The 12,694-nt window shown below is 45.1% G+C and overlaps 1 protein-coding gene across 2 annotated transcripts in view; it reads left to right on the top strand.

Moving 5' to 3' along the window:
* Nucleotides 1-12,694, top strand: part of LOC142485686 (ethanolaminephosphotransferase 1-like) — a 74,214-nt gene that overhangs the window by 32,771 nt on the left and 28,749 nt on the right. For both annotated transcript variants that reach the window (XM_075584488.1, XM_075584498.1), the window contains exons 4-5: nucleotides 1,679-1,753; nucleotides 3,306-3,574. In XM_075584488.1, coding sequence (XP_075440603.1) covers nucleotides 1,679-1,753; nucleotides 3,306-3,574 — 344 coding nt within the window. The remainder of the gene's footprint in view (nucleotides 1-1,678; nucleotides 1,754-3,305; nucleotides 3,575-12,694) is intronic.

Genomic DNA, 12,694 nt, shown 5'->3' on the forward strand with positions numbered 1-12,694 from the left:
GCTGTACATGACCCACAGATAATGAGGTGTATGAAACTCTGCATCTCCGTGCATCACTTTTTTTTATATTGTATTTAAATTTAAAAAAAATCCGTGTCACTTGGAGTTAGTTTGGCCAAATAATATTTCAAAACAAAGTTCTATTAACACTTTTTTTTTCACTAATACATCTCCCCCACAATCTCAAAAAAGCTGTGCCACAGGCATATTGCACACATATAGACCTGACCTTTGTACATTGTCATTTGATGCCATTGTTTTGTCCCATGCCGAAACTTACATCTTCGAATTAAAGGCAAGGCATCAGTTGTAATACCCACTATGCGGGGGCCTAAGGCAGCACACAGGCAGTGAGGCACCTCCGGTGGAAGTGTTGGGGATACTTACCTCGAAGAGCGGTTTTACTCCTGCAGCGTTGCGGCGCCATGACATCACAACGATATGTGACGTTGCTTTGTCATGGCAACGCGTCATCATGTGACTATGCGTCGCCATGACAACGAAATGCTGCAGGCGGAGGGCCATTCCGGAGAAGGTAAGACCCCATTCACACACACTTTGGAGTGAGGAGGAGACACTTACCTTGGGGTGAGAGGCGGTCCTGCCGGTCTAAGGGAGACAGGGAACACCAGGTACCAAAAGGATATTGAGGTACTGCAATTTCCCAAGAGAAAAATGCGTCTGTCTCGTATGTCTAGTCTTGAGGTCCCAGCAGTGACTTGCAGTGAGTCCTGCGGGCTGACAATCACAGTTCTTGTTGTATTTTATTTTCTCATGTATTTAGATTATTTGGGGGGTTTATATGTTTTTATAATGTTTTAATTGAATTTGCAGTTAACATTATGTGAAGCTTCAGTAAGTCCTTGTTTCCCAAACAGTTTACCAGGAAGGTGTATGTTACCCTAGGGCTTTTAATCTTGACTTGTCTGCAGCAATGTGACAAGTAGCTCGGTGGTAATGTCGCTGATGCTGGTAAACCCAGTTCCAAACTCAGTCTGCGCTCCATGTGACCTTGGGCAGGTCACTTGATCTCTCTGGGCCTACGGCATTAGATTGTACGCTCTACGGGGCAGGGACTCATTGTGCCAGCAAACATCTGTGTACATCGTCACCGCTGTATCAGAAAAAACATTATATGATAAAGATATATATATATAGTGATGGCTGGTCCAGCTATCTCTCTACCTTCCCGGTCATGTAAGTTCTAGTAAGACACAGACAGTGACAGGCTGTCCTATGGGGTTTTCCCCCTTCTCATGCTGACTTCCTGAGTGACTGGAGTGGTGGTGCATATATTGGGCCCTCCCTCTTTCAGTTACAGGAAGGAAGTGCCTACATTATAGTATGAAGTTCAGCCCTTAGGGGTGGGTTAGTGATTGGGGTTCCAGACTATCCCTTCATGGGGGAGGAGCTCTTAGCTCTCCTCCCGGCTGGGAGTGAGACATATGCTCAGTCCCTCATGGGCTGAGGCACTCACCTAATCCAGAGAGGCCTCACCATTACCAGCAGGCCAGTACCATCCAGAAGCCAGGGATTTCCTTCCAACTGGGGAACACGCACGCACGCACACACGCACATATATATATATATATCAGTCCCATAAGAATCCTCCCACTTCTTTATAACAATGCTAAGAGATCACTGTGTCTGAATGTAACCGTATTTACCTTTTTTCTAGGTGATGGCCATGACCATATTCCAAATTGGGTTTGGGTCCCTGCAGCACTAGGAAACTTTTTGGCTTATGCTCTAGGTACGGTAATATGACTTCTTAATTAATGGTGTTTGCTAAATAATATATTTGGTTTCAGGATGAAATGATGTACACTCTTATTTAGTTCTGTAAGAAAGTTACATTATGTCCAAGTGAGACATTTAGGGCAAATTTAATAAATTACAGTGATTCATTCAGGATGGCACAAAATGTATGCGGTAAATAGGCTGCCCAATTTACTAAAGTATAATCACACACGTGTGTTATTCATCTTAAACACAAGCTTTCTTTAATAATGTGTCCTTACAATGACAATGGGTCATTTAAATACACTGAGTTACTGTAAAACAGTAATTCACACTGAAGTTTTTGGTTTTTCACCTTTTCTTTCTATCAACCCCCAGTTAAGAAGATATTCCTCATATAATTCTACTGTAGGAAACGAAAAAAAATGCCAGAGTTTTGAAATCAATAAAGATTATATCTGTCATTGTGAGCCAGGTAACAAAATGATTAATTATTAAAAACATATGATTGATACTGTATGTATGCTTATATATTATACATTTATGTGTTAAACCCCCCCAAATAAGAACATTCTGAGATAATGTCTGCAATTGGTTATTTTCTGCTCTTGGGTTCAAACTGGGTCATACTGTATGGTCCAAAGTGAGCAGAGAAGCAGAAGTAAAACCATGACGGGTTATGGAATTGTATTAAAACTGATAGGAGATTTAGATTCTAAATACTTGAATCTTTGATTCCAATGTTAGTTCCGCTTACACAGCGGTATGATGAAACTCAGAAGAATTAGGGAATTGTAACAGACATTTGTAATAATCAAAAGACAATAATCACTTTGTTGCTTCTAACACAATAATAGTTATTAAACCAAGAAGCCTTTCACTCTAGACAGACTTTTTCGTTCGGAAGAAATTTAACTCAATTATAAGACTGCAGTTAAATATTTAGAATTCCTGGCTATCTTCCACCAGTATTGATTTGGCACAATGTGCAGAGATAATAGCTAGACCTTCGCTGAGCTACTTTACCTCCAGACCTCTATCAATTCACTGTGTTTTATTGCGAAGGAGCATGTATTAATTAATCATAAAAAATAGCAAACTGTTGAAAGTCAAATTTCTCTGGTTTTCTGCTGTGTTTTTCCCCCTACAAATTATTAGGACCATTCAGTATATATTTATTATATCTGAACTGATGACGGTGGAAGTTGAGCTCCTAGAAGTACAATTAGAAACATTTAGAATTCTCTAAGTCTATTAAAAAGGTATCATAAACACAGGTGTTTACACTATATATTGATTTCTACAGTTTTGGTTTTGCACCAGAATCTTTTTCATTTATAGATAATGTAGCATAGAGCTAATCAGTGTTGTGCACATAATTTAGAAATTAGTTTATCTTACACATAGGAGTAACATTAGTTTATTTCACTTCCTTTGTATTTTAAACTCTTTGGGTGATTTATATTTATATTATTTAGTGTCCTGAACACCAATGCAACATCACATAGGTCTTATCTCAGCTTATACGGTACTTTCTTCATGTCACTTGTTTGCTTTTCTTGTAGATTCAATTGATGGGAAACATGCCAGAAGGACTCAGTCAAGCAGTCCTTTGGGGGAGTTATTTGACCATGGATTGGACAGCTGGGCAGCGTCTATCTTTCCATTATCTTTGTTCTCCATCTTTGGATGTGATTCAGGAGAAGCAGGATTAACAGCTAAAAGGATGTATTCAGTCACCTGCGTTGTGCTGTTTGCCTTTATGCTCTCGCATTGGGAAAAATATAACACTGGGATCCTCTTTCTTCCCTGGGCATATGATATCAGTCAAGTGGTGAGTTCATGGGATGTGTGCACACTTTACTTTTCATAAGTGACGGACATAAATTGTGTGCAGTTTCCTTGCACAGACAACAGGTGGGGCTGTGAAGTTTTGTGCCAGAAGCAAAACAGAGCAAACTGCCCAGTGAGAGAGACAGAGAGAGACAGAGAGAGAGAGACAGAGAGAGAGAGAGAGACAGAGAGAGAGAGAGAGACAGAGAGAGAGAGAGAGAGACAGAGAGAGAGAGAGACAGAGAGAGACAGAGACAGAAAGAGACAGAGAGAGACAGACAGAGAGACCGACAGACAGACCGACAGACAGACAGACAGACACAGAGAGAGAGACAGACACAGAGAGAGAGAGACAGACACAGAGAGAGAGAGACAGACACAGAGAGAGAGAGAGACAGACACAGAGAGAGAGAGAGAGACAGACACAGAGAGAGAGAGAGAGACAGACACAGAGAGGGAGAGACAGACACAGAGAGAGAGAGAGAGAGACAGACACAGAGAGAGAGAGACAGACAGAGAGAGAGAGAGACAGACACAGAGAGAGAGAGAGAGAGAGAGAGACAGACACAGAGAGAGAGAGAGAGACAGACACAGAGAGGGAGAGACAGACACACAGAGAGAGAGAGAGAGACAGACACAGAGAGAGAGAGACAGACAGAGAGAGAGAGAGACAGACACACAGAGAGAGAGAGAGAGAGAGACAGACACAGAGAGAGAGAGAGAGAGACAGACAGATCACCGTATCCCTCTCTCTATGGGAAAAGGACAGCTCAGCCTACCATTAACTTTCAAAACACTATAAATATTAGAATATAATACCTGAACATAAGAAATAGAAACTTGTCAAAATCCAAAAGAAAGCATGGTTTTAAATAAATAAAAATGATCAACTCTGTCAAAAGCCTTTCCCGGTCCAAAGAAATAAGACCAACATTTTAATTAAAAACCTTCCCAATCTCCTTCCCAAATAACCTTCCCAATCAAAAATAAATGATCAAAGATAGACCATCCAGGAATACAATAAGACCGATCTGCATCCATAATGGGCCCCAAATACTTTTTAAGGCAATTTGCAAAACAGTATTTGGCAGAATTTTATAATCAGACCATAATAAGGACACTGGCCTCAAGATTTTGATACATTTATGGCAGTAAAGTGAGAACTGCCCTGCGACAGCTCAATGGTAATACTTTCATCTTAATTCAGTCTAAAATAACGTGAATAAAATAATTTCCAATCAAAGTCCAACATTCTTTATAGAACTCAATGGTTAGTCCATCAATACCCGGCATCCTCCCATTGGACAAACCGGCCACAGCAATAAACAATTCATCAAGCGTCAATGGTAAAACCAGTTCCTCTTGTCCCGTTAGCTGGAAAGATGGTTAATCAGTGAGAAAAGTCTCCATTTCAACTTCATCCACAGGATCAGCACTGTAAAGGTCTTTATAAAAGGAAGCCGCATACTTTCAAATACCTACAGGACCAGAAACTTCCTTTCCATCACACATTTTAAAACAATTCATTTTGTTTCAGCGCAGCACACTTCTTTTCCATACCAAAAAATACCTTAGTTTATGCATCCATTTCTATTGCATTTTGGAAAAGCTCCAGTCACTTTACCCTCTAAGAAACTATTCAACAGATGTATTTTTTGCTTTAAATTCTGAAGATCTATAACTGTTGTAGTATGTTGAGCCTCAAATGTTTTCTGTATTTCCAGAATTTCTGTTTCCAAGTCACACATTGAGCCGGCCTTACCTTTGGCAGGGCCCAAAGCGTCATGCAATCAGCGTGGCCCCTCCTCCTGCAGTGTTATGATGTCATAGCATAACGTGACGTTGCATTGTCATGGCAATGCATCGCATCATCATGACAATGGGACACTGCAGAAGGAAGACTGCTCCGCATAAAGTAAATCCCCCCACACACACTCACCTTCACCAGCTACACACACAGGCACCCACCACCACCTTCTGTCCCCCGTCCCTACCTTGGTGATAGCAGTGGTGCGGCCCTGTGCTAGTTCCAGGACTCCCCAGCTCCCTCCGCCAGCTCTCCACTCTTTGGATCCTGGTGTAGACAGGAGGAGGCACGGGGCCCATGGCTACCACCTTGCCTTAAGGCCAGCCCAGACTCTGATTAAGAGAAGCAGTAACATTAGTAATGTAAACTAGTATATTGTTCACAAAAAAACTCAAACCTGTATTTTACCTACATCCCACCACTGCCTAAGTGTCTCAAAATCATTCTTGTATGTAATCCAATGCTCCCCCCCCCCAAACCCCCCAAAAATTGTGTGTCTTCTAATACCTTGACATTAAAATGCCAATAAGAACTTGTATGGTTTAATGATATAGAGGAAAGTTACAACAAGCCATATGATGATCAGAAGAACTGGTTGGTATAGTTCTACATCCAGGACGGGAGAGCCGGGACAAGTGTCCTGGCCTAGTGGCCACGGGGGGCCTGGCGGCCGGACAAACCAGTTGGGCCCAACCTCTGGCCGGGCCCAACTTCTTTGCCCGGCTGTCGGTCTTTTCGTTGCCGCCAGGCTCCGGTCCTCCCCAGCTGTCGGCCTCCTTCACTGACACTGTCCCTTGCCGAGCCTCTGACATCAACGTGTGCCAGGCGCAGCTTCTGGCGCGCACCAGCATGAGAGAGAGGCTCATCGTGCACTGGGGGGGAGAAGAGTGTGAAGAGTGGGGAAAAAGGAAGCAGGATTGAGTGAGAGTGCAGTAATTGAAGGAGGGGGGAGAGAGTGAGAGGAGAGAGGAGGTATAAGAGAGGGAATGAGGGTAGGAGTGAGTGAGGAAGAGAGGGGATAAGAGTGGAGAGAGAAATACATGAGAAGAGGGTGGGGGGATAGAGAAGGGGGCTCACGAGGTGTGAAATGGGGGGCTTGCAAGACCGCCGACACAGGGTGGGGGGACGGGACCCCAATCGTAACTCCGGTTCTGGGTCCTGTCAGTGGCTCTATCTACATCCACTCACCCTGTTTAAAAACTGGCAGGTAACATACACACGGTCAAGTCTTGCCATGGAAACATGATTCCAATTAACTTTTAACCAAGTATATTGCTTGGCACCATGATTCAGATTTTTTCAAGTATCAACAAGAGAAAACATTTGTAACAAAGAGATTAACTCTCTGGAGGACAGAGGGTGCGGCTCTCTATGATTCCTGTGCAGTAAAAATCTCCAGCCAAAACAATGACTTCATCCTTACAAGTAGATAATACATCACTCAAAATCTAAAAAACGACAACTCGATTTCTCCAGGGCGGTTCAACCATTAGGCGGCTACCTAGGGTGGCAGAATTTGGGGGGCGGGAGATTTCTAACTGCAGAGGGATTTCCCCAAGTAGAGAGAGAGTTGGGCAGTTTCCTTCATCCTGATTGGTTGCTGCTGGGTAATGCAGCCAATCAGGAGGAGGTGTAGGGAGCCCGGGGGCGGGGCCAGGGGAGGAAAAAGCGTGGACTAGAGAGAGGTGACGGTGTGTGTGTTGTGTCACTGTGTGTTCTGCTCTGTCCTGGTGTGTATTTGTGTGTGTCAGGGGGAGAGATAATGACAAAGGGGGGGGGGGGGAGAATGACAGAGAGGGGGGAGAGTATTATGGAGAGAAGTGGGAGAGGATGACAGAGAGTGGGGGAGAGGACAGGAGAGGGGGGGAGATAATGACAGAGAAAGGGGGGAGGGAATGTCAAAGAGGAGTGAGAGAAAGGGGGGAAAGAATGACAATGGGGGGGAGAATGACAGAGGGGGGAGAGGATTATGGAGAGACGTGGGAGAGGGTGACAGAGAGAGGGTGGAGAGGGCAGGAGAGAGGGGGCGGAGAATGACAGAGAGGGGTGAGAGAATGACAGAGAAGGGGGGGAGGGAATGACAGAGAGGAGAGGGAAAGGGGGGAGAGAATGACAGAGAGAGGGGAGCGAGAATGAGGGAGAGAGAATGGGGAGAGAGGGAAGAGTGAATAATGGATGGAGGGGAGAGAGAATGAGGGAGAGAGAATGAAGAAAGGAGGATGAGAGAGAATGGGAGGTAAATTGATAGGGAGAGATGAGGGAACAAGAATGACAGAGAGAGGGAGGAGAATGACAAAGAGGGGGAGGGAGACAATCACAGACACATTCAAGTTTATTACTATTAAACTATTAAAATAGGAGTATTGAAAGACGGGGCCAAATGAACAGAGGACTGCGAAGTGTTATGATGCCAATTTTAAAATGCTGATGGTGCATGCGGCAGAAAGCACAAACAGCTGTGCAGCAGCTAAGGAATTCGCCATAATGGAGAATAATATGAGGCAATGGAGGAAACAAAAGGATGAACTTCTAAATGCACAATGTGCCTTACGAGGCCCTAAAGATGGCCATTCTGAAGGAGTTGATGTACATGTTGTTCAGTACATTCATGAGATGCACGATAAAGGATTTCCCGAAACAAGAGATGTTATCAAGTTGAAATTGCAAAAAATTTAAAGATATCAGAAACGGAATTTAACAGGAAGCTTGGGACGATGTAGGAAGATGATGCTACAAAATGGGTTAAACTGTGAGATGACGTACAACTTTGGCACATGGGCTGCCTCAAGATTTCAGTGAAAAACTGATTTCATTTCAACGCTATGTTATTGTAACGCCTGTATGCCCGCAGACCTGGCCAGTCCCCAGTACTGAGGTGGGTAAGGGTATAACACGCACCCACAGCAGTGAGGGCGTTCCCGGAGTGCGGTAATAGCGTTGCCGGGCCTGTTGAGTAAGGGTTAACGTTATACTTGCTGAGTCCGGGGTGCCAGAGGTCGGAGGGTAATGTCCAAGTGCCAGAGTTCAGGGGTTGGAGAGAGTAGCATAGTGATGTCCGAAAGCCAGGGTTCAAGGGCAGGAGAAGGCAGCGTAGTCAGGTCCAAAGCAGAGTTCAAGTTCAAGCCAAAGGAATCCAAACAGGAGCAGGGACCAGGGCTGAAACAAACAAGGGAGCTGGGCATAGACACTGCACACACAGGAGCTACAGGAAAGCTATGCAGAGCAAGGACTAAGAGGACAGAATGGGGTTATATGGGAAGGAGGGCCAATAGGGAAGAAGGGAGGAGGATCGGTTTGAGTGGCTACTTGCAGGGATAGGTCAGTGAGAGCAGGCGAGGAAACAGGGAGGTAATCAAGAGTTATAGCCTGCAACCGATGGGGGGGCGGAGCCAGAGCATGGGGGCGGCAGGTAAGTAGAGCGGGTGCGTGCGCCTTCTGTAACCCTGTTATGCGTGTGCACCAGAGCGTGGGGGAAGACCAGCAGAGGAGGCGCACGGGACAGTAGACGGGGAGAAGGAGGAACGGAGGAATCAGGTAGAGCATGGACAGGGATGACAGAGGCACGCCGAGGAGCGCGTGACCCACGATAGGGAACCCGCGCGCTTGGTGAGGGGAGCGCGCGCATGCGCAAAGTGTGAGCCTGGGCGTGCGGACCGTGCCGTGGAGGAACGGCTCAGGGGGGGAGGTAGAGATTGGGGATGTAGGGGAGCGGAGGAACTAGTCACTGTGGAACCTTGGGTGACAGGAACACGCTGGGAACCGCGAGTCCCCAGATCCGTTACAGTTATAGCTCTAAGTTTTATGGGTAATGCATATCAAACCCCTGTGTTTTTTGACTTGCCTATGAATGTTACTGTTCAAAATAAAAGGAGAAAAATCAGTAATGATCAAATCTACTGGAAACGAGAAATCTAGAGTAACAGTTATGCTAGCAGTGTTAGCAGATGGTACAAAACTTCCACATACCTGATCTTGAAGAGAAAAACTATGCCGAAAGAAAAGTTACCTTCTGAAGGGATAGAGAAAGAGTAAACGGGATGGATGGAGGGAAGACTGGTTTTGGACTGGCTTAAAGTTCTTTGGGGAAGAAGACCAGGAATGTTGCTTAGAATAAGTTCAATGCTATGGGGTTTGGATGCGTTTAGGGGACATCTAACCACAGCTGTCAAAAAAGAAATTGCTAAAATGCACACCGATTTGGTTTTCATAACCAGAGGTATGACCTCCCAATTACAAGTTTTCGGTGTGGTTGTTAACAAACCATTTAAAGACCATGTAAGAAAGAAGTACTTTGGACTGGCTTTGATCTGGTGACCACACTCTTACTCCCATGGGTAAGATAAGAAAACAATCAGTCACACATCGGTGTGATTGGGTACTTCATGCTTGGGATCTGATTGTAACGCCTGTATGCCCGCAGACCTGGCCAGTCCCCAGTACTGAGGTGGGTAAGGGTATAACACGCACCCACAGCAGTGAGGGCGTGCCCGGAGTGTGGTAATGCGTTGCCGGGCCTGGTAAGAAAGGGTTAACGTATACTTGCTGAGTCCGGGGTGCCAGAGGTCGGAGAGTAATGTCCGTGTGCCAGAGTTCAAGGGTTGGAGAGCAGTGTAGTGATGTCCGTAAGCCAGAGTTCAAGGGTTGGAGAAGGCAGCGTAGTGATGTCCGTAAGCCAGGGTTCAAGGGCAGGAGAAGGCAGAGTAGTCAAATCCAAAGCAATGCACAAGTTCAAACCAAGGGAATCCAAACAGGGGCAGGGACAGGAACCAGCGCTGAGCAGACAAGGGAGCTAGGCATAGACACTGCATACACAGGAGCTACAGGAAAGCTATGCAGAGCAATGACTAAGAGGAAAGAGTGGGGTTATAAAGGAATGGTAGAAATAGGCTAAAGCGCTCCAATGCAGGTATATGAGAATTAAATATGCCAAACCACTAAACAAGGTATAAGGAATGAGTAATGATATTAGTACTTAATATCCAATGGTATGGGTACTATCCTCCTGAAGACAGGTGGCAGATGGTACTCGTCCACCCACCATCAGTCTCATTGTCAGGTTCCCCTGAACAATAATACTCACATTCCCTTGAGGTGGTAGGCAGGCCGTGCAGCTTCCAATGTATTGTAGATAAGGTAAATAAGAAAAGGAAAAAGCGCACAAGCAAAAACGGAGCAGGAAGGACCCAAAAATCAAAAATGAATTAAGAGGGCACTTTAATGTGACAAAGACCCATCCAACGCGTTTCGAACGTTACAACGTGATTTTGGGTCCTTCCTGCTCCGTTTTTGCTTATAAAGGAAGGGGACCAATAGGGATGAGAGGTGGAGCAGAAGCTTGAGTGAGAGTTTGCAGGGATAGGTCTGAGAGAGCAGGGGAGGAGACAGGGAAATAATCTAGAGAGATGGCTTGTAAGCCACGGGGGGGGGGCGGAGCTAGAGTTTAGGGGCGGCAAATAACTGGAGCGGGTGCGCACGCCTCCTGTAAGTGTGTTATGCGCGTGCACCGCGCGTGTCACAGGGCGCTAGGGACGCACCGCCGGGGAGACGCTCGGCACCGAAAGCGGAAGGGGAGGCGGAGGAGCCAGGTAATGCAAGGGCTGGGGTGATAGACGCACGCCGAGGGAATACGGGTACCACGGAGGGTAGCGAATGACCGGGAACGTGCGCGCACAGTGCGGGAGCCGCGCACCTGACCCAAACGCGCGTCAGGGCACGCAAACCGCGCCGCGGAGGAACGGCCGTGAGAGGAGGATGGGAGAGAGTAAGGACGAAGGAAAGAGGGGTGGTTAAAGGTCGTGGGGACTGGGGTGACGGGGACACGCTGGGAAGCGTGAGTCCCCTGATCCGTTACACTGATTTCCTCCCAGAGCATTGTTCACAGCTTCGAGAAATGTTGTGTTTCCAATGCTCTGGGTGGTTCTGAAAATGATCTTTTGTGGCAGCCGCAGTGTACAATGCAGGACAGTGTAGGAAGTGACTCAAGTGAAGAAGACAGTGGCGATAATGCTGCTACCAGAAGGGAACAGGGAACTGTGTTCCCTAAATGAAACTGTTGTTTTGTTTATTTGTTTGCATGTACATTGGAAAGTAAGACTAGCCTATCAGGCATTTTGAAACAAAAATATGGGTCGCCCCATAAACGGGCAAACATGGTATATACATATATATTCAGAAAGAGAAACAATACAATACTTCTTCAGGGAATTATCTCATGAGGGTTACTATGTTTCTGGTAAAGTCTCAGATTGCCCATTGGGGTAATTGCTTAATTACCTATTTGCACAAACAAGATAAAATAAGATTAAACTGTTTACAATGAAAACTGTTAAAATAACAATGTGTGTATACTGTATACTTATATAATTGTGTACACATATTAACAATTATATGTTTAATAAAATAGCCAATTACTTTCAAAATAAAAATATTATGATATCAATTGAATTAAATTGGAGGATTAATTAGACTGACGAAAATACATCAGTAGTATTAAAAAATTATTTGTCTCTACCCAATAAACACAGAACATGCGAATATTAGAGACTCTAAGGTGTATGTTTACGTATCTAAGTTTATGATACAAAGACATGTAAAAGGATTTACAAAATGATTTATTGTGTTTAGGCACTGCCATTCACTGCACGTATACCTTCTCCTATTGTCTTTGTAATTCACCAAACATATTATTATAATCATCAGTTACTTGTAAAGTGCCTACATATTCCGCAGATTTTCCTATCATGTGCTTGTATGTTTTATGCACTTGTAGTATTATTGTGTAACCCAGTGGTTCCCAAACTTTTTCGGTTCAAGGCTCCCTCAGGCTATCAGGATTTTTTCAAGGCTCCCCAAGGTGATCAGGATTTTTCCACGGTGCCCAAAGTGAACACATAGTTGTATATACATACCTAACAGTTGGAGTGCGCAGTTGGGTATGTCTCTCACACAGACTCTCTCGCGCACTCTCGCGTGCACACTCTCTCTCTCTCACACTCTCTCTCTCTCACACTCTCTCTCTCTCACACTCTCTCTCTCTCTCACACTCTCTCTCTCTCACACTCTCTCTCTCTCACACTCTCTCTCACACTCTCTCACACTCTCTCTCACACACTCTCTCACACACTCTCTCTCTCACACACTCTCTCTCTCACACACTCTCTCTCTCACACACTCTCTCTCTCACACACTCTCTCTCTCACACACTCTCTCTCTCACACACTCTCTCTCTCACACACTCTCTCTCTCTCTCACACTCTCTCTCTCTCTCACACTCTCTCTCTCTCACACTCTCTCTCTCTCACACTCTCTCTCTCT

The sequence above is a fragment of the Ascaphus truei genome, chromosome 2 (genome assembly GCF_040206685.1).
Source record: "Ascaphus truei isolate aAscTru1 chromosome 2, aAscTru1.hap1, whole genome shotgun sequence".
Classification (NCBI taxonomy): Eukaryota; Metazoa; Chordata; class Amphibia; order Anura; family Ascaphidae; genus Ascaphus; species Ascaphus truei.